This window comes from Sinohyriopsis cumingii, chromosome 17 (assembly GCF_028554795.1).
Source record: "Sinohyriopsis cumingii isolate HCF-2022 chromosome 17, ASM2855479v2, whole genome shotgun sequence".
NCBI classification, from domain to species: Eukaryota; Metazoa; Mollusca; class Bivalvia; order Unionida; family Unionidae; genus Sinohyriopsis; species Sinohyriopsis cumingii.
Genome location: NC_142977.1, coordinates 114,428,428 through 114,452,147, shown reverse-complemented (window position 1 = coordinate 114,452,147; position 23,720 = coordinate 114,428,428). Strand labels below are relative to the sequence as shown.

Genomic DNA, 23,720 nt, shown 5'->3' with positions numbered 1-23,720 from the left:
CCTAAAGGGATACATAGATTAAATAACCTACTTCGGTATAAGTTGATTTATTAGCGGAGGAATACAGATCTGAAAAAAGAAATCGAAGGGATCTGATGGAGAAATATATAGTTCAGTACCAAAATGATTATCTTAAACAAAATCGCTGTGTTAGTTCAGCATCTGATGAAATCTGACGCAAAACTCATTCAAGCATCTATAACAGACACAGCAATTCACAAGGGTCATATGATGGATGTAAACGGCGTTAAATTCAAAACCACATTTCTTAATTATTTTAAGATCACATAAGACCAGCTGCCTACATTCAAACTACCCGGGTTGGATTACGCTAAAATGGATGATGTTCTCAGTGACATAATTGAAGAATATTTTTTTTTTGAAAATCCCTCAAGTATTCTCCAACATAAGAACGATCCAACAGTTGATGTCGTAAAGTATCGTCTGGTAGTATCAACATCACATCTACAATTTCTGTAAATCTAGTCTGTGACGCACTCAACGGTAGCTATAACGCGTCTCGGCAAGCATTACAAGTGCATGTGTTCTTTACAGCTTTCCTCCGGATCTCCCGCCATGTCATTTGATTGTATCGGTGCCAACTAATCATGTTTATTTACGATGTCATAATCCTTTGCTGTCACGAATACGTTTTCGTCTAACTGCGAGAATAGTGGTTTTCTCCTGCCGATTTGACTTCTTTTTGTTTTGTTTCTCCATGTTATTGCTGATTTTAGTATTTTAAACACACTACAAGCCATAACATGCAGAGGTTTGGCAGCCTTTCCAAGCCACATCACGCAGAGGTTTGGCAGCCTTTCCAAACCACATCACGCAGAGGTTTGGCAGCCTTTCTAAGCCATATCACGCAGAGTTTGGCAGCCAAGTGCCTTTCTCATGCATATACTCATGCAGTCAAACATTATTTTCCTCAGTAGGGGAGGCAATCTTGCAGCGAGATCTAGCTAATGGCTCACAATGCACAATGAAGACCTGCATTCATACATGTGACTTTTCTTTTTTTCTCAGTTTTGATTATTACTTGTTATGACAGATCACCATCAAATGTTCTATTACCACTTGCGATGAATTATTATGGTAGTAGTTCGGAAACTGATAGTCCATCATCGCAGAAATTATCACAATGCCATTATGTAGCGACAAGAGTGATCTGGATTATTAACATAGCTTTAAAAAAAAAAATGCACTCATATCGCTATGATATCTGCAGTGTGTCATTTTATAGTGATCTCTAGTACAAGGGCATCATGCCAGACATGTAGCATCATGTACCACTCAGTCACATTATCACGACACCAGGCTGACCAGTCCCAACATTAACCTCTTAATACTGAGCACCAAGCAAGGCAGATACTAGGACCATTTTTACAAGTCTTTGGCATGACTCATCCAAGGTTCGAACCATCGACCTCCCGCATCTGATGCAGACACTAACCACTTGCCTACTGGAGCAGTATGTAGTGATGAATTCATACACCTTTAGAAGGCTGCAACAGGACACATCTGACTTGGATGATTTAATTAACCATTAATGAGTCTTCTCAATAACCTCCACTTCTAGTCAAAATCAAACTTGCTGCACAGAAGCCATCATTTTTCATTACCTCTGCCATGGCCATCACAATCGACTACAAGTGCCATAATGTTTCTTTCTTACCCATTCTTCAAGTCATCCACAAATGTTGGTTAAGTAACTCACTCATGAACAAACGTTCTTGTATAAATCCATTCCATACATGGTCTTTCTGGGCCAAACAGGCTTCTCTTTTCTAATGCTAGCAGTCCACAAACTTTAGTCATGGTAAGTGTGTTGAACCATGCAATAACCAACTTTCTTATGTTTACCTCAACCAAAATATGAACAGGTTCCTTGCACGCCCCGAGTGAACCATCCACACACTAGCAAAGTACTTAGCCGAGATATAAATTTTGGTTGCACAAACCATTTTTCTTCTTTCAGTTACGATCCTCCCAAAATCAAGCTTTTTCCAAACAATAAATGCAAGTAATCCATGTATGCAGAAGTATAGTTATTGTGCAAAAACAACTTTCTTTCATGTATGACCTTAACATTTTACCAAAATTAGACAGGCTTCCTTCTTAACTACAGTACAGTCCATCCACGATCTAAAAGCTTTGTCTGGTTCAATGAACTAATGGACAGAAAACATGTTTCTGCATTAAGTGACCTCAACCTCAGAGTTGACTCTAGGGCCAACCGTAGGCCGATTTGAACCTATTTGGTCCAATCCACACAGGGGGGCCCCAGTGCATTAGTAATTTTAAAAAAATATATCCACAGAAAGTAATTTTAAAAGTGATGGAAGAAAATTTAAGTTCATTATTATATAAAACCTGTTTAAAATTTGATTTCCAAATGCAATGCTCACATGGGGCACCACCAAAGTGATCCAAATTGGCATATGCATTTGCCAAGGCAGCTCCCGTTTGACCCCATTGTCTTCTTTCAGGGTTACAAGTGATATTCAATTTTAAAATTTATGGATATTTGTTTTAAGTGCCATGAAATTTCAACTTAAATGTCCTCATGCAAACTGCCCCGGCAAATAATCCATTAAAGAAATGTAAACATTTAGCCAATGTCATATTTAGGCATGCTGTTTTATATACATTTGATACTACACTGTTCACTACATTCCAATTCCCATCATAGAATCTATGCAGTTTCTAACTATGGAATATTTCAAGCTCTTGCAACTTCTCATCTAGCTGGTTTTCAAGAGCCTTGTTTTCCTCTACTTTATTCCTTGCATGCTCTGTCAGCCCCTTTCCAACCTTCATGCATACTTCAAGTTTTGAATTGAAAAGCAAAAACTTAGTTGGAAACTAGTTATACCATTGCCAGTAACCTTGTTAATGGTACTTTGAATTGCACATTTTTAAGTAGTAATATTACATATTCATGTTTATCCCCTGATAAATCCTAAGACAGTATGACAGAAGCTTATCTCAAGTTAAAATCTAACAACAGCATGTAGTCAGTATTTTCCAACATTTGGAGACCTGCAGGTGAATTTGCAACCATGTCAAAATATTATTTGTATAATCTTAAGCTAAATAAATGTAGTTGAAATTCCCTATTTCTTCAAGTGAATTAAATCAACAGTGACAATGTCACCCCCATGTTGTTCCATCTAGGGTAATGGGGGGGGGAGGGGGGTAAATCATCCCAGATTGTAAATTTGAATTCACTTCACTTTGGTTTAACCAGATTTAAAACATTCCAGGCAAATCAGAAAATGTAAATAGACGTTTCTGTTGTTTTTAATACACGCTTTGTTGTACCTGAAAACGTAAATTTAAAGTTGAGATGATACTTAACACTCCTCAAGAATACAATGAAGCTGTCAGTGTTTATGTCGATAGTTTGCACCAACAATTGCCAAAGGTGCAGCCAGAAATCTGCATCTCTTAAGCTGGTGATTGGACCTATTAAAATTATATACCTGGTGATTGAGAAGTTGTGAAATTGTTATATGGTGTGCTGATTTTGGTCCAAGAGTTGACTACTCTTATAGTGAAACATTTTCTAGCCTTTGTAGTGACATCACTAGCTACATGTACTATTTCCACCTTGTTGGCAATACATTAGCCAGTTTGGATTACATGCCAGACTCACTTAATTCAAAAATCTTCAGACTAAGCACATCAGTTACAATTTTCAAAATTATCTTCAAACTGTCTACAACTGTTGCGCTTTCTAAAAATCTTGACAATGATATGCCATTACGAGTTTGAAATGAATGATATAATAAAATGACCGGTCATTTTTTATTTGCATAATTCACACGCTTTCTCAACTGCTGGGCTAGCCCAACAGCAACAAAAAATGTACAAAAATGCATCTTTTTGTGGGAGGAGGGCAGAGCTGTTCAGTTTTTCCAACCTTTGGGGTTTTTTCCTCACTTATTTAGATTTCCTTGAATTTTTCCAATTTTTTTCTTCGGTTTTTAAGTTTAAAATGAAATTTAAGGTTCTTGAGGTCCGCTATAAACCCTGTTCCTTATTCCAAATGCAAGTCTTCTAAAAAGTTTTTGGTAAAGGTGGATTGTGTGAAGCAAAAGTTGTGCAGAAATAAAAAAGATAACGGACTGTCAGATACACAAATGTCACAAAATTATTTGCTCCCTCTTCTGGTGGGCATTCAAGGGGCCGTCCATTTAGTACGTCTGCATGGGGGGGGTGGATTAACCCAAATGCATATGATTGCATATGGAAGGGCAGGGATGTGTGAAACATCGATAACAATTTGTCCAATACATAACCTGTTCAACTGGTTTCAGTCAGCGTTTGAATTTTAGCGGATGCTAGACAAACTTTTTAAAGTCACGCAGCTTATTTCAGACATTCAATGTCGGTGGACTATGTTTTATTAAACACGTTATCATTAATCCTTGATCGTTTCTGCGAGGTAGTTGAGCTTTCCCAGATTTTTGCATACCTACTAAATGGATGGCCCCTAATCATGCTACAAGCATTGGACAAATGATGTAAGACCAATTACTGTGTCAAAGGCACTGTATAATGCTTGTGGCAAAATTGACAAATACTATGGAGTTGTTTGTGGAAGATGGCCAAACAATGCCCGAGATGACTGTTCAAAACTGGACCAAAATGTGACCACATACAGAAAAGGCTATACTATATGCCCCAATCATCATGTCATGGTGGGGCATAATAATGCTGTAATACCTCATGTCATGGTGGGGCATAATAATGCTGTAATACCTCATGCAGACAGCATCATGTCATGGTGGGGCATAATAATGCTGTAATACCTCATGCAGACAGGTCAGACTAATTTTTAAGACAGCATGTACTATTTCTGATGACGCAGTTACATGTTTAGCTGTAAAGATTATAGTCAGTCACATACAAATGTCAGAAATACTGACACACGAGTATCCACACTAGTTCCAAAACTCCTGTGCAACATTTTCCCTTTCTACGTTTAATTTGTATGCGACAGAAAATGCTCTATCCCTCAGGTTTAATTGCAGCTTTAAATATGTGCTAGAGAGAAATGTGACCAATGCTGCTTTAGATTTTTAAAAAACAGTCATCAGCAGAAAACAAAACAAATACAGACTTGCTTTGTTGTTTTATTATCGATTTTATGTGAAGACAGTCATTTCCTGGTAAAGATGGAAGGTTCTAAAATTTTCTACTTCGTATATAGAGAACAAAAAATGACATCTGTTATGTATTTATGCCGACTGCCTGATGCTATTTTAGTCAAATAGACCAAAGCCCATATCCTCATCGGATTCCTCTGATTCTTCCTTCTTTTTCTTCTCTTCTTTCTTTTCTGTAAGCAAAATCAACAAAGGATGAGTCATAGCATAAAATCAATCATTTATTGGAAAATGTTTAAAACAACTTGTGGTAGGTTTCTACACTTGGCAATACACAAAACAGAGACAAGTACTAATTATGATTCTTGATCATGCTGACACACTTGCCAATACACAACCATGCTAATGTATAATGTAACAGCTACAAATCTCTCATTAATACAGTGTTTTATCTACAAATGGCTTCATGTAAGTCATTCGACTCATCAAGGCAAAAAAACTTGAGTTAAAATCCAAACCTATGAGTCTTATTCTAGCCGATGATCAGTTTTCAGTAGTTTTTAAAATATAATTACATTGTTTAAATACACAAAGAAAGTATTGGTTATATAATTTGACTAAAGCCAATAAGGCAATTCCCTTACCAGAAGCATCATAACATTATATATTTGTTAAAAATCTTGTTAAAGGTTTTTTGTCAGACATAATCTGAGCATATATGACGAAGTGTTTATTGTCGGCTATGTCAGTGCATTCATCTACCACTGCTGTCACAAATGACGAATTCTGTATGTTATGTACAAGACTATCCTTAACAATGTCTGACAGGCGCTCCAGTAACTCTGAACAGGTAGCAACCAAGTCATACTGATTGGCAAAATTCTTCAAAATGTCATCATTTTCTTCAGCCGCTAAGTTGTGTATTAAAGCAAGAGATTTGTATTTCAAAAAATGGGATGTCTTCTACACTCGGCCAATGTACACACTTAAGCTGCACTTTCACTGCTATGTCTTGTTTGGAATTTTTTGTAACCCTGCATTCAAATCTGCCTAGTGTTGTGGAGTGGACCTTCATTCAGCAGTTTGTATTCTGGCAACCCAGCATGCCTTGCCAGTGTACTGTTCTGAACATTATTGTTTTTTGCACATTTGGTCAGTGGTTTATTCTGCCTCTGTACATATATGGCAAAATATAAATGCATCTTAACTGTCACATTTTTCACTCAACGTAACTTCTTTTCTTAAAACGTTGCCAGCTGTGTTTTCAACCATTGCTGCACAAACTGCATTTTATCTTACGAGTAACCATTACATCATCTTTGGATGAAGGCTCCACCGATTCGATAACAACAGTCAGAGATCTCAGAAACACTTAATCACGTACATTTTTTTAAAACCTGGGATGCAGAAAATCACTTTTACAGGAGTTCTCCGTACGTACGCATTTGCCAGATGGCTGTGCTGATATTTACAACGAGAAAATTTAGTGGCTGAAAGACCCCCAGATGTACATGTTGTCATTGTAAGAGTACATCTGAAGAACATGACCCAACAGCTTAGCCGCAAGTTCAAAAACTTAACTGCAGAGTGGTGGGAAAATGTACTGATATTTACAATGGTTGAATTCAGAGGCAGAAAGACCCAGTGATTACTTTTGTGTAAGAGTACATCAAAAATGAACTTTACCTTTCATTACTGTGTTCATTTCCAAGTGTAGCCGAATAAGCACTATATGTGACCTCAAAATCAAGACACGTTGAGAGTTAGACAAAATGCTGTTTGCAAATTTGGGTAAGTATTTTGGGACAACTTTGCCAAGATTGTAATGAGATTCAACAGAGTGCTAGAAATTGCTAGAACTGATATTTCACCTTGGCCTGACATAATTCACTCTCAATGGATAAACAAAAGTTATATGTCAGTGGTGGTGGTTGTTGTAGGGTTTAACGTCATTTTTCAGCACACGATAGGCTATACATGGCGGTCAGTATTAATGGTGGAGGAAGAGCCCAGTAAAACCCCAGAAAGAACCACCAACCCACGAGAAGCTACTGGCAAACTTTCTCACATACCCACATTAGCCAAATCTGAGACTCAAACCCACGCAGAAAGAGGTGAGATGGCAGTGATCCGTAACGGAGAGCGCTTTAGACCACTCGGCTACTCAGGGCCCATATGTCAGTGGTGTAAAGAAGTTAGAAAATCAAACTCATTGGCAACCAATGGTTCTACTCATCTGGAAATTTAGCCACTTTAGGTATGCCCAATATGCTTCTGGTAGGGGACTGCACCTTTTGCTGGTGGAACTCATGTGTTTTCCAAAACGAGAGTCCTGGACACGTAGCTTTAAAATCCTAGCGAGACCTCTCTATTATCATTGATCAGTCATAAACATGGTCCAAAAGATAATTTCGTTTATTTTGGATCCATTTTAATTTTTTTTGCACTGCATGCCATTTTCAATCTAATGCGGACTATATGGGAACAACATAAGGCATAAAATTGAGCAAATGGAAATTGTTGCTTCATTGCGCGACAAAAATGCACATAAAATAATAGTTTCTCGTGAGAATCACAAATGATCTGACAGTTACAGGCCACATAAGGTCAGCTCCAGGCTCCACACTCAGTTTTAGCCCTATGTGTTATGACAACATTAGCGTAAGAAACTGATGTGCGAGTGTTTTCCGTTTGGGAGAGTTGTAATTCAGCCATTGAAGCAGTTAGACCAAACCTTAATTTTATTTTAATCAACATAATATTGGGATGCATCAATCTATCTACTGGCGACAATTTATAGATCGAACCTTTGTTTTTTGTTAATGAGGAAAGCATAACATTCAGATGCATCAATTTACGTACCTGCGACTATTTTTTTTGTGTCAAATCGGAAATGTCTGCGTATTTGACGCATGATGCATGGGTAGATAAAATAGCGTTAAAGTGCAACAAAATACTGAAAAACTATACGAGTGACCTTTTGGTTGTACATAAATTGGATCTAGAATGCAATTAGTACACAACCAAAAGGGACCTATGCTTGAGCAGGCAAAAAGAATTTCCAGCAATTCAAGATAAGAACATTTCTTACCTTCAACTCCTTAGTAATGAAACCAAATCCAATAATTCAACAGTAACAAGATTGTCAATTAGCTGTTGTGATGGATATACAGACATCAGATTGGCACCACATTTGTCTTAAACCAAGCAAACACCATTAGATTTTTTTTGGTAAAAAGGTCCATGCCACGAGGACCATCTGCTCAAGGTAAGCAGCCATATTGGATATTTGATTGGCACCATTTTTTTATATCTAGGACCAACCTGGCATCACAAGAATTCTGCTGGTGAAAACACCATGTTAATATTGCTGCCATTCATTTAAGAGTGACAAGATTTTCAAGGTCACTACCAATACAGCCAGATCAGCACTATTTTAATTTAGGATCATCAAAGCACAGTAAGATGTCATGTGATGAAAACCACAGTGATATTTTTCCCAAAGGTCAGCATAGTGGCCATAATGAAGGTCAGATTGGCACTATTTTCTCATTTAGGACCAGACAAGACATCACAAGAAGTCCTTTGATGAAAACGTCACATCACTTTTCATTCAGGAGAAGTACAGACAAGATTTTAAAGATGGTTGCTGTGACAACCATACCTGACATCAGATTTTCAATTAAGACCAACCAGATCATAAAAAGTCTTGGGTGAAAAGCCCATGTTGGTATGACCATCCATCCACTCATGTGGATAAAAAGATTTTCATAATGGCTTGAACTGTCCTGTGTATACCAATGCGTTCAGTTATTGTTCTGTGTATACCAATGCATGCAGTTATTGTTCTGTGTATACCAATGCATTCAGTTATTGTTCTGTGTATACCAATGCATTCAGTTATTGTTCTGTGTATACCAATGCATTCAGTTATTGTTCTGTGTATACCAATGCATCCCATTGCATGCAGTTATTGTCCTGTGCATACTAATGCATCCCATTGCATGCAGTTATTGTCCTGTGCATACTAATGCATCCCACTGCATGCAGTTATTGTTCTGTGTATACCAATGCATTCAGTTATTGTTCTGTGTATACCAATGCATTCAGTTATTGTTCTGTGTATACCAATGCATCCCATTGCATGCAGTTATTGTCCTGTGCATACCAATGCATGCAGTTATTGTCCTGTGCATACCAATGCATGCAGTTATTGTCCTGTGCATACCAATGCATGCAGTTATTGTCCTGTGCATACCAATACATCCCACAGCATCTAATTACTGTGTATACCTGAACATCCCACTGCAAGTAATTACCATGCTGCACATACCAATACATCCCACAGCATCTAATTACTGTGTATACCTATACATCCCACTGCAAATATTTACTATCCTGCACATACCAATACATCCCACAGCATCTAATTACTGTGTATACCTGTACATCCCACTGCACGTATTTACCATCCTGTTCATACCAATATATACCACTGCAGGCGAAAGCCCTGCTATTTAAACCAGTCATCACATACATGTGGTTGAGTATAAATGCAGACCTGCCAACCCTGAGGAGTCCATCTCAGTAAGGAAGTTGATTATTTTCCGTAAGCTTGACCAGTTTTCAATAAGGTGTAACAGAAGATCATAAACTGCGATTGAAAAGCTGGAAAATGTAAGCGAAAGTTCGGTATTCGGAACGTGCAGCAACGATAAACATTCTGTTCAACTGAAAAGTTTGTAAAGTACGCGTAGACTATAATTACCACTAGTACAGTGTACAACTTTTAGTTCCAAACCATATGCAGCTCAATGGCTTGTTGCCGTCTCTCAACATGACGTAATTCCTGGAAGTTCTTTTTCCATTTTACATGACGACGGCAATCATATTTCCAGCCATAAATCATACTCAAATTGGCACATGATGTCCAATAAACATAATTGTGTCCCTTCCTTCACAAGAATCTTTTTTTTCCCTGTGTTGATGATTAACACTTTTCAAGAGGCTTATTTTCCTTTTCATCTGAAACATTCATCACTCCCTGGACGCCATTTTAATAAAAATTCTTTGAGCAACAGTTTCATCATGCAACGCTTCACATGAACAAATATGCAGTTTAAAGCGTCTGATGTGCTGCTGTAAAGTTAGTCTGGTTATTGACCAATTTCACTACTTCTAATATGAAACCCAGATCCAAACAAACATGGATGGAAAAATATTCCGGATTTTTAGACAATGATCATTTTTCCATAGTTTTTGCTTTATGCCCTAAGCCTGTATTTTAAGGGTAATTTTCATAAGACTTATGGCAAAATCGTAAGAGTTGGCAGGTCTGTAAATGCTATGTCTCTCTACCAACTAGTGCTTTTGAGCCTGTAACAGGGTATGTATGCCACGTCTCATTTTGAAAACATATATTTAAAGCAGAAGCTTCTACTGGATGCAATGCAAGATAGTTTGTAGAGATGCAAATTATGGAAGGGGTCAAGCTGGCACAAGCTACAAATTGGCAATCAATATCCCAGTGGGAAAGATGGCCAAACTGGTATGCAACAGCTCTGTGGCAACAACAGGCAAATGGGCATGCATTATCTTGGGTGCAAATGACAGGCAAAGAGAAGACGTTCATCATCTCAGTGGGCATTGATGATCTTGGTGGGAACAATAGGCAAATAGGCATTCAGTATATCTGTGGGAACTAAAGGCAAATAGGAATTCAATATCTGGGTCTCAGCAACATGGTGCTTTTTAGCAGATTTGCCATCTGAAGGGAGTCTTACCTTCTTTAGCAGGGGTTGAACTAGCAGCAGCGGCTGCACCACCACCACCTGCAGCAACAGCGGAAACAGCTACGGCACCACCTGATGGAACTGAGGCCAGTTTCCTAGACCCTGTAACAGAAATAAAACAATAAGCAAACACTTCTTAAATTAGCTCCCTGCACGCCCATTCTTTTTTATCTTTCTTGTTCCATCAAAACCTATAAAATTTTCTTGTATATCAAATTTTTTAAGACTTGCTACGCCTAGTAAAAAAAAATCTAAAAAATTTGAGAAAAACAATTATATTGCAAGTAATTACAAACTATTACATACTTCATGCAATATATTTACTTTGTGGAAAGATTTCCACATTAGATAACAATCAGAAGTACTTCCCCCACGCAACCCACCCCAAAATGAGCCAGATCATTTTGCAAGAGAAAACTAAACAAAAACAATGACCAACTGAAAACTTACAACCCTTCCAAAACACTCATTCTAAATTTATTATACAGGCTTTGAAAATAATGGCAACTGAAAGAATTTTGAAAGTTGCACTATTTTTTTTTACTCACTGGCAAAAGTTGCTGGCAGCAAATTTTTACAAATTTTTCATTTTTCGTTGATATAAGCGACTCGGGCCAATTAATACATTTCTCACTATCTGCGGCACTCAGTGGATCATATCATTAGATGATGAATAAGACGTTATTCGAACATGATTGCAGCTTTATGTCAGTTTTGAGAAGCAATTAAATGTGATTAGCAGTAAATAAGGAATGACTGGAGATATACTCTATTGCCGAACAGGTCTGCAAATAGAACGAGTGTCATTTGCATGTGTTGTTAATTTTTATTTATTGCAAACTGCAAGTGCAAGATGCACTTGGGACTGCTTAGTGTTTTAGGAATTGTTTACTTAGATAACACATTTTTTGTGGAATTAACTTAACGGAGTAACATGGTGCGCTGCTAGAAGGATGCCAGTCGTCAATTGTAAAGGGCCCGAGTCATTTATATCAATGAAAAACCAAATATTTACTTTATGAAGTCTGTATCAAGCAAGAAGAATGTGGCTAATCCAGCTCTGAAAAACAAAGATTTATATCTGGCTGCATCTCAGGCAGCTGCCAGGTTATTTGTCGCCCCATTTCTACTGCAGACTGTGAGAGGGGGTCAGTTGCCAGAATCGGATCAAAACAAACTTACGAAATTCTATGGGCATATTGACTCTGAAAAATTTTACGAGAATTTGTATTGATGGGCCCAGTGTTAAGAATTTTGATTTCAGGAAGGCATTTAAGAAATGGTCTGGGGAAAAAAAGAAAGCAGATATTAATGAATTGTCAGTGACATTTGTTCATAAAGACTAAGCATTCTTTTGTTGTTGTTGTAGGGTTTAATGCCATTTTTCAGCACAAGATAGGCTATGAATGGCGGCCAGTATAAATGGTGGAGAAACAACCGGGAAAACCATGGAAAGAACCACCAACACACAAGAAGCTACTGGCAAGCTTTCTCACATACCCACATTGGCCAAACCTGAGACTCAAACCCATGTAGACAGAGGAGAGATGGCAGTGGTCCATAAGGGTGAGCGCTTTAGACCACCCAGCAACTCGGTGGCCCCCAGTATTTTCCATTATCAGTTATAAAGATACATCTGGTTTAGAAATTACTGTTAGTCCACTAGCCGAAGGCAAGACAATTTCCTGTTGGACTAGTTGGTTTCACAATTTTTGTAGTCCAATAGCGAGAAAAGATTTAGCAGGACTAGTCAATTTCTTGACCTACTAGGCATTCTAGCTATGAAGAAATATAAATCTCTCAAAAGGTTTTGTTAGATTCATGAACATGTTCTGGACATTATTTTGAACTACTATTCAGGATGTCAACTAAATTACCTGGTAATTCTGAACACATCTACCCTAAAAAAAAGCTTGAGAATCTAGCCTGAACAGGTCGCCAGCCAAAAAAAAGAATAAACATGGGCACTGTTTGCCCAAGATTCTTGATAAAAGCCTTAAACTTAAATCCTTGAGAAAGATGTAACATTGAAAAAAGAATAAAAAAAAGTTTTATACCCTCAGCTATAAGTTCTTCTATGTTCTTTCCTTTCAGTTCGCTTATGATTTTGTTCACTTTGTCGGGTTCACACTCTATTCCGACACTGCTGAGGATCTTCTCCAGATCTTTCAGTGAGGGGGAATTATTACCCCCTAGGGTAGCAAGAAGGTAGGCGGCAACGTAACGCATGCTGGAAGAGAAAAAACTTCATCAAAAACCATTGCAATTAAGTTTGCCCACTGTGAGATTAGCAACAAGTTCACATAGTATTTTCATGACACCAATGTTAACTTTTACGGGACCATACTTCTGAGTGTCATTAGCCCCCTCCATTATGCTCATTTTGGGTGTAAACTAAATCTAACTGTAATGCTGGTGTATTACTTCAATAGTATCATGCCAGCTCAAATTTATATTTAGCCCGCACCACACAAGCATTTTGTACCGTGCTGTTTCTAAACATACCACAAATATACCGAAATTATATTGGGGGCAACAATTTAATTTTCTGGGCATAGGGTCCGAATACTTTAAAACAAAAGTATGTCAGTCAATAGCTGGAAAAATGTCTTGCTATGAATTAGATAACACCACAATATATCCATTTGAAAAAATATATACGGATGACAGAAAAGAAAATAGCTCCCCCATTAAATGGTCAATATCTAAAAGCAAATGAATTTGCTAGGTAATTGATAATTGTACAAACTGACATCTCACCACTAAAGTGGGATGATTAAGCTTGCACTATAACTGGCACCTAGTTTAAGACACTGCTCTGACATTCAAGAGCTTCTTCATAAAAATATGAATTGTTAACACCGAAGAATGCAACAACACTAGTAAACAACTAAAAACGGACTTTAAAAAAGTTGCATTTGGTTCAGATACCTTTCAAAGCATCCCAACATCAGACATGCCATCTCTAAGAAGAATGTCTCTGTAATGCAGATCTTTTTCTCAAAAGGCTCACCAATTTTCAGTAAGGTGTAACAAAATATTATGTACTACTGCTTTAAAGTTGGAAAACTTTTACTTAAAAAGTAAAAGTGTCAACGGGCACCTAGGTACTCACCCGTTAATAATTAACTAGGTAATAAAATTGGTTATAGGGTACCAGTTTTTATGTAAAAAAAAAAAAAAAAAAGTTACCAGGTTCTGATCAAAGACCGTCAACATCAGGAGCGAATGAGACATGTAACGAGCATAGTTCAGACTTACGTCATGTGACATTAATCCATCACAGACCTCCATCTACGGATCTTTATATTTTTTTTATGTGCAACCATTTGGCTATGTACGTCAAACAGTTTCCTTTTTTTTATAGTAAATGTATATAACACGTTTCCAAGATAACTGGACAGGTTTCTTCAATGTGATGTGAAACAATGTGTTATTTATTATAGTTTGATATTGACTAAAGTAGCAAACCAGTCAATTTTGCAAAAGAAAAACATGACACCAAATATTATATGAAATGGGTTTTATTACCATGTCTCTTGGAGTTTAGAGAGGGATCTTGTTAAATTGAAGAACATGCTGCAGGAAATGGACAAAGCGGTGGCGCTTTAACAGCTTTTAAGTGGAATTCTCCAGTGATTAACACAGTGTTCCGAATTTGTGGACTATACGTCCTTTCAGCTCAAGTTAAACGTGATGTAGACTAATTAAAGCAGGGCTCAAAATTAGCGGTAGTCCGCTAGCCTGAGGCTAGCAGATTTCCTGTCGGACTAGTAACTTTCATAATGTTAGTCCGATGGACTAGTAAGTTTCGGTTATCAATAGTCAGCATACGTTTACGCCATTCCCTAATAGAGACTTGACTTAGCAGATGTTCTGTAGAATCAAAGCAGTGGCCATTGTAAACACAGTAATAAAATACTAGCACGAGAAGACGATGTCAATTTCTGCCTCGGAAAGATGCATTTCTATAACAAGAATCCATCCAATTTTGTGCATTTCACTAAACATCACAAATTATGGTCCCGTCATTAACAACAGAAGTTTGGTAGTTGATCCTAATTTATCAGATAACGAATTAAATGAATAAAGTGGTATCGCACTTTATTCACCCGACCACAGTAACAAGCTACAAAGCAGTATACCACACAAAAGAACACGGCAAAAACCATTCAAAGAAATTAGCTTGCACATTTTTTTGTCTAAGGTTCTTTTTTTGCTCGCTACCCAAATGCTCCAACAGTCACAAACAGGAAACTACATATTTTACATTTCCATCGAAATAATTATAAGAATTAGACCAATTTATTACGATTACATTATTGACACATCCTTTCCATGCAACTACTTTTTCTATGATGATAAGAATAGTTTTTATATTTTTCCCTTACAAAAATGAACAAATAATTGAACACACGTGGAGATATCCAAGCAGAATGCTGTACATTTGTTGGGAATTAAAATCTCTCAGCATGGGCATGCAAGATTTGAAAATTTTCAGCCTTATTATTTATTTCAACAATACACTGAGGTTCGATTAATTAGGAACAATAACCAAACTTAGGACTTATGATACCGTAATTGGAGCTGTTAAATACAACGCGCAGTGTCAGATGGCTTTGTTGATGGGAACACACCTTTTCCAAGCTGAATCCAACACTATCTCACTTCTGATGCTAATATTTTATGACAGTGTTTACAATAGCCACTGCTTTAATCATGAAGAACATCCGATCAAGTCTTTGTTAGGGAGAGGCCATTTAATTGTGGGAGGGGGCAAAGACACATTTTGAATTGTGTTTCTTGCTCTGACTTTCTTATATAAAGGACACTGTGCCATTCCTTTTCTTGCTTTAAATAATTCGCATCAGCTATACTATTAACATCTCATATTTCAAAACAAGGCACAATTCCCTCCTTATAAGACAGGCAAAATGTGGCATTAGATAGGTGTTCAGCCACCACAAAAAAAGCAAAAGTTGAATGAGAATTATGAGGAATAATTCTTATGATAGGGAAAAGCATAATGGAAAGTTTCAGAAGAAATGGACAAAAGACGGAATGTGGTATAACTGGTGTACACAATTTGCGAAAACAAACACAGAGAAAACACAGTTTTGTTGCAAAAATACATGCATGTTTTTTATATGGTTTCATGTAAATATGGCATGTAATATAAAGATTACTCTTTTTATGCTCAGATTGCACTTTTTTGACTCTCATATTAGGAATAATTACACTTATGCCTATTGGGGGGTTGACTTGTATGAACTTGGCCAGTTCAGTTTCACATTTAATATAACTTTCCTTTGATCGGGTACCCCAATCATTAGGAACAATGGGTAAACTGACGACTTTTTCTAAAATCGTGTGTGTGTTGGATTTTTAATGCACCTTTAACAAATTTACAGTCATATCGCTACGATGTCTGCAGTGTGCCAGTTTATAGCGATGCCTAGTACTGGGACAACATGCCACACACGTAACATTTTGTCCCACCCAGTCACAATATCCCGACACCAGGCCAACCAGTCGTAACCTCTTAATCCACTGACAGAAGAGATGAAAGTACATTGCTGCTGAAATCTGACCTGGATCTCATCATCCAGGTCACACGACTATACAACTCTCACAACCTACATGTCAACGACATCAGAGGTTAAATTGTCACGTGATGCAGACAATAAACAAATTTCCAAAGTTGTACATAGAATTCGAAAATATTATATAGAAGTCACTTAATGATTGTAAATAAATATAAAGCACACTTAATTCTCAACATTTTGAAAACAATTACCAGAATCCCATCGGTATTGCAGCAGGGTAGAGAAAACCATTTTCAACAAGCACTGAGCATGTGTCAGCGATGTTTATGTTAACATCACGCGACTACCGCATTGACGTGCTCTCTGCTTCATCAATCTTGTTTTCTTCGAGTTGCTGCAACATTTACAGATTTCCAGTCGTTTTTAGAAAAATATTTAGAGAAGTTTGTGTTCTTTCATTTTTCTATAAAGATTATGTGACCTTCATTTATGTTTGATTTGTTTTCCTACAGTAACTCTAGCAATGGTATATTGTTGAAATCACGTGACTATATGACCTGACGTCATTGACATGTAGGTTGCAAGATTTGTATAGTCATGTGACTAGGAATGCTAACAGGGTTCATACTGAACTATGAATGATAAATTCAAAGACTTTTCCCAAACTTTCAAAGACCACAAACAGAGATTTCCAAGACCTATTTTTGCTAACATTGTGTTATATGAGAAAACAACGAATGCCAAATACTACAATACTGTTTACTGATTAAAGTCAAACTATAATTTACTAAAATAGCATTATAATGATCTGGAAAATAGGTTAACATTTGTTATTTTTTCAGAAATATGTAACATACGTGTCAGATTTAATACAAAATAAATTGTTCTCTTAACAGATATCAGCACTGCTTTAAATGCATTATTATATTTGCTTTTTTTCTGGTGCGACTTGTTCTGCAGATTTTTTATTTTGTTGGTGCTTATATCCTAGAAGCGAAACAAAATTAATTATCATTGCAAGAATTTTAATGAATCTAAATGAAAACAAATAACTTCATGATGTATGAAAGTAATTTTTAATTCGGTTTTACATGCTAGTAAGAAACGCTATTTAGACACAAATTACCATTTAAAAAATGGCTTCTGAAAAAATGAAATAAAATATAGGGGTACAAACAAACGGGGATGTATAGTCAAACTATAGATACACAAATCAATTTCGGCAATGTGACTTTTTTTTTAAAATTTTTTTTTATACCACTGGGGAAAAAGGTCGACGGTTGGCAATGAGAAACGGGGACATTCCGTCAACTGGAAACACATTTTTTCATTCTTTTTTTTTATTTGCCTAATCAAATGACTTGACTTCCTACAGTTAAAGCTTCACAGCACACGTTAACGCCATTTTTTTTTTTTACTCGCAATTCAAGAACAACAACTCTTGCTTAACTCTACTATAGTGTACGCATGCGCACTTTGAAACTGTTTATCCGTGAATTGAATTTATTACAATGGATGTTTCTATATTAAACCAAGGAACATTATTATGTAGAACAAAATTTTCGAAAATGATTTTTGTCTCTCAAACGTGTTAAATAAACCGACGGTATAAGTAAATTTAAACGGGCCCTGTTTTGCCATATCTCCCAAATCATCAAACTAAACAATATCTTACTTTATACCCAAAAAGTAATGAGTTACCATTATTTTTCCCAAAACTACCAATAGCTTATACTTCCGCATCTTTGTTCCACTAAATGAACAGTATGTAGTTACTAATTTGCAATTACCTTTGGCATGACTTGTAAGGGCTCCTTCTCCCACTGAAGCCAAGTTGATCATCTTTTTACACAATGTACAAAACACCTTTCGTTTACATAATTTATCCTTTTGCAGCCATTCCTTGTATTTCTCTTGTTCAAGCCAGATATCGTTGAAAGAGCAAAGGCCTGGCATTTTTAAACACTGAAGATGTAAATCGACTGAACAAATTTTGAACGCTCGAGCGTAATACTTTCGCGCACTTTCTACGTAGAGCGAATTAGTGTAATGAACATTTTGATTGGCCAAAGCTGATGGACTCGTCCAATCAAATTGAACGATTTGTCAAAAGAAAGAAGCCAGGAAAACCAGCTACATCCGAAGCTAACGACCTTAGGCAATTTTATTTCTGACTTCCTTTGATGAAGTGTGTAGCCGTCTTGCTTTGATGAAGAGTGCATGTGTTATTGAAGTCGCCGCCGAGGCCAACTTTGGATGGCCAAACAAAGCTTCTTTTGTTATTGCGGCGGCAATGAAACTGAACGGGTCATCAAAAGAACATAACCACGATAACTAGATTACATCCGAATCTAACAACCTCAGATAATTTTATTTGTGATTCTGGAAAGAAATTATAAATTTTTAGGTTTATTTCAATTTTCAAAGACTTTTAAAGACCTCAGGGTAATATGCTCGATTTTCCCAAACTTTCAAGGCCTTGAAAATGCTACCTCATTTTTCCCAAACTCTCAAAGACCTTCAAAGACCGTACGAACCCTGGCTAATGACGAAATCCAGATCAAAATTTCACAACGATGTAGTTTTGTCTCATCTGTCAGCAGATTAAAGATGTACTGAATGCTATGCTCGCAATTTCTGAGAAAATATTCCTATTGATTTCATGCAGGTATATCTCAATGAAAGGTCGTTCAAGTTTGCTATGCCAGCCAGTAAGCTGCTACCCTATGCCAACACCAAATGGTGTTGGAGAATTCCAACTTTTCAATAAGCAATAGACCCGGACCCTACAGTCCAACATAGATGTCCAAATATCAAAACTGGGGTTGCAAGGATCTATTCTGACCCCTACTTTGTTCTACTGTACAAAATTGTACACCAGGCTTTAATGTTAGTGTCGCATTAACAAATGGGCATTTTTGCTTGGTCTTCCAAACTTGGTCTTGACTGCTCCAGTGGCCTAGTGGTTAGAGCATCTGCCTCGGATGTGAGAGGTCATGGGTTTGATCCCCCAGCCAAGTCATGCCAAATACTTACAAAAATGGTACACCTATCCCTCAACAACTCGTACACAATGGGGTCCACAAACATAGACCGTACTATAAGTAAGGCGCAAGTTACAGAGGGACCTCCAAAAATTGTCTTGACATTAAGAAAACCATTGGGGGAGCGGCATTAGGGAACTGGGCTGTTTACTGAATCCTCATTTTACAATCACATCTATAATAATTTTTAATAATACTCTTTCTAATGATGTTGTTCATTATTCTGTGTAAATAACATTTATTTTCAAAATGTCCAACATATGAAAGATCATTTCAAATGGTTTCAACAACCATCACATGTACGCGAAAAAAGTCTTGTGTATTACATAACTGCTTTTTGTTTTCTTGATGAGTCTGGTTCCTGTAGTGGTGTTTAATATTATCCTGCCAGATACACCACCAAATAAGATTCCATTTTTTATCAAAAACATGCGATATTTATTTCGGGACACAATCGTCTACGTTGAAAAAGAATTTATTGTTCAAGTAGTACAATATTGATGTCATGATTTCATTGGAAGTAATAATGAAACTTGTCATCCCTGACGATATCTCTATGTGCCAGTACGAAGTATTCATTTCGCTTGGCTGCCTTATTATCTCTGATCACAGTTATGAAAGAGAAGGTTAATTTAAGGTAGTTTACGTTACATACACAATAACATTTATAAGTGTTTGACTGATCAAATGAAGTGAGTTCACTCAACATATGACTGGAACCGCTGATTTTAAGTTTGTAGGATTTTCGTGCCTTTTAACCTTTCTTTTATTCCACCTTCTTTATTTGATTCAAAAGACATAATCAACTTAATAATACAAAGGAGGCCAGCTTTTAATTCAGTGCAATACAACAAATACTTCCAGAAGTCAGTTATCAAAGCACGGTCGGCACTTAATTAGGTTCTCTGAGAAACGCTCGCAGCCATAGCTGTTATGGTAGACTGACGCTTTTTATATTTAAATAAAAGAGGACACATTGCATTTATGACTATCACACTTAAAAGGAGCTAAATAACATAGAACTAGAACATAAATTACAGTTGATAACAAAAATTATTTAATTTGTATTTATTTATTAAAGTACCGCCTCCACTTGGTGTAAGTGACATTTTCATTATCAAAATTTCCTTACACATTGTTAAATGCAGTGTATTAGGAATGTCATTTGGAAAGAAAATGTAAAAATATTGGACATATGTTTTAATTTGATATTTCATAGTGTTAATTATAACTCTCAGTTGCTATCTACTGTTTTTGACTATAAAATGACAATATATCCAAGTTTCCGTTACCAATTTTAATCATGAATTTCTTCAGGTTCAACATATAGGGATTAATTTTGGGGGTATTTCTGGTTTAAAAAATGGAATCCACACCTGACCCTGCGTTATAAGCAGGTTTGCGAGTTATCAAGGGAGTTGCCTCACTTGGCGCTCAGCATTATGAGGTTCGTGTTAGGACTGGTCAGCCTGGTGTCAGGATAATGCGACTGGGTAGAACATCGTGTTACATGTCTGCAGCATGATTCCCCAGTGCTAGACATCACTAAAAACTGCCACACTGCAGACATTGTAGCGATGTGACTGAACAATTCTTAAAGCCAAGTTAAAAATCGAAAGGGGGGAGGGGGGGCCAAGACCCCAACCAAAAATGCATTTTACACTCATAACAAACTGCTCCTGGTGCAACTTATGATCATAATATATAACAAATAATCATTTGAAAAAATAAACTTACCAACAATTTACAACTTGATTTGAATAATTTCACAATATTTATTATCACATGAATTTGTTCTCCAATACTACTGATGCTCAAGTTATTTCATGTGCATGTCAGTGTTCAAAACATAATTAAATCACAATAATTTCTTAATTTTTGCAGCAAATATATTATGCTTCTCTCTTTTCATAACAAATCTATAAAATAAATACCAAAGTACATCAACTATATACAAATAATCCCATACATTCACTTTTCTTTTTCTCCAATGGACACAATCTGTTGATATGCCAGGCAAGCTCTTTTCGCGGCTTTGGCAAAGATTTCTTTAGCCTTCCTCTTTTTGGTTCAATGTGCAGTCATTTCTTTTCCTTCTCAATGAGAGCCTTTCTCCTTTCAGGCTGGCGTTTGTATTGGCAACATGCAGTGCGCATATTCTGACAGAGCTACATCTGTTCTTCTCATGCAAGAAATCTTTCTTCTTATAGTTATTAACTGCACTCTTTCCAGATGCCTTCTAAGCAATTATTCTGTAAGCAGCTTCTTTTGTATGTGCTATTCCAAACTCTTCCAACCGCGATTACCATAGAGCAGAGGTCACAAAATGCCAGTCCTCTAGCATTCAGTTTTCTTATAAGCTAAGCTGACCAACAAAATTTCCGTCAACTTTTTGCTCCAGCCATTCCAATTTTCATACATCTTTTTAAACCTTCATGTAAACTTCTCGCGTCAGTGTCTCTCAACTCTGGACGCCTTTTTATGCAAGCATGCTTCTTTCTATTGCCATCAGCTTCCATCACACAAAAATTCATTGGATGAATTTGAACTTTTGATCATGTGCTTGCAAATATATGGAACGAATGTTACAAGGGTCGTTGCGGAATGGGAGTGAACTGACCATTTCTAAGAACCCGGATTGGAGATAATTTTTTAAAAACACGGACTGTATCAAGAAAAATCGATTTCGAGTCCGGAGAAAAGCGAAATTCCACTTTAAAACGGAGAAAAATCATATTTTAAATATTAACTTCAGGTTTAGATTGCCTACCTACAGTGGCGTAAAACATGCAAAATTTACAATCTCTGGAAATTAAATACGGGGCCATCAATTTAGTACGTACACACAAATATGGCAAAGCATGACCCCTCCCTGTACACATGCGTACTTTTCTACACCCACCCCCACCTGCTCGATGTACTAAATGGACGGATCTTATCTGGCAGTCAAGGAAGTTAAATGTGTGGCATCTAGTTTCATGGGACTGATGACTCGGAACTTCCACTGACTCTCCTCGTTCTACGTATAGCCTATCATGCACTGCAAATTCGCCTAAACCCCACAAAACTAAACCTCGTGCTGTGTTGCAAACACGTGTAAAAGTAATGTATACATATTTTACATCATCCAATTGCTTGTTTTCAAAATAGTCTGTAAAAAAACATATATAATTGATTTTAGAATATATGTGTTATGAAATATTGACTTGTAGTGAACACAGATATATCTTACATTTAAGTCTTCGGAGAGACACGAAACGTTTCAGCACGCCAAGTTGATAAAATGGCGAAAAGAACGTACCACGTGCCCTGCGAATTTCAGTCCGGTTCTCTATCCTAGGAGATATAGGCTTGGCATGGTTGCAAAAAGAATAATAAAACCAGTCTGAGATTTACACAATTAATGTCGATTAACACGGATAGGAAAGTTTTCGGGAAATAATACCATCTTTCACGAAAATAGGTCTTAGATTTTTCTTTCCTAACGGCCGAGAGGTACTCACATTGTAATTTATGATACAATATTTATGGGTATTGTGATGTTGCAAAAATTTTCACCTTGGAGTAATATCCCGGATGTTTTAAACTTTTTGAAATTGTGTAGTTTTGTTGATAAAAAGATAAGATTAGTCGGCATGATTTAAAACAACAATACGACGTGAAGTCTGATGAGCCTATAACCCACATGACATATAAAAAATATAGACCTTAAATCAAACATAATTTTCAAGACATATAAACAGTGGCGTCACGGGGGGGGGGGGAGGGTTTGCGGACCGCACTGAGCGAGACCGTAACGGGGGGGGGGGGGGGGGGTGACACGAAACTGACTCTCTATAAGGATATTGAATTTTTTGCGGGAAAGAGGTCCATGGGGGTGACACCATGAGTTACCGCACATGACTGTCCATAACATTTTGTAATTTTTTTTGCAGGAAGGAGGTCAGTGGGGGTTACACCATGAGTTACCGCACTGAGTGACACTAACCCTAGAGACGCCACTGCATATAAACACGACAAAAATACATAGATACAATGTTACAAAACATCACATAACTTTAAAATTTAAGCAAACAAAATATTTTTAAAAAGACATCGAATAGCATTGAGCTTAGTATTTAGGTAATTAAAAAAGAAAGGTTATATATATATATATATATATATATATATATATATATATATATATATATATATATATATATATATATATATATATATATA

At 36.8% G+C, this 23,720-nt stretch overlaps 1 protein-coding gene across 1 annotated transcript; it reads right to left on the bottom strand.

The window, feature by feature from the left end:
• Positions 1 to 5,131: 5,131 nt before the first annotated feature.
• LOC149779699 (uncharacterized) lies at positions 5,132 to 22,889 on the bottom strand. Its single transcript, XM_089940551.1, has 4 exons — positions 22,732 to 22,889; positions 12,967 to 13,139; positions 10,901 to 11,011; positions 5,132 to 5,350 (listed from the first exon to the last, which is right to left on the bottom strand). Exons 2-4 carry the CDS (start codon positions 13,136 to 13,138, stop codon positions 5,274 to 5,276), a joined length of 360 nt encoding a protein of 119 aa, XP_089796677.1. The 5' UTR covers position 13,139; positions 22,732 to 22,889; the 3' UTR covers positions 5,132 to 5,273.
• Positions 22,890 to 23,720: the final 831 nt, after the last annotated feature.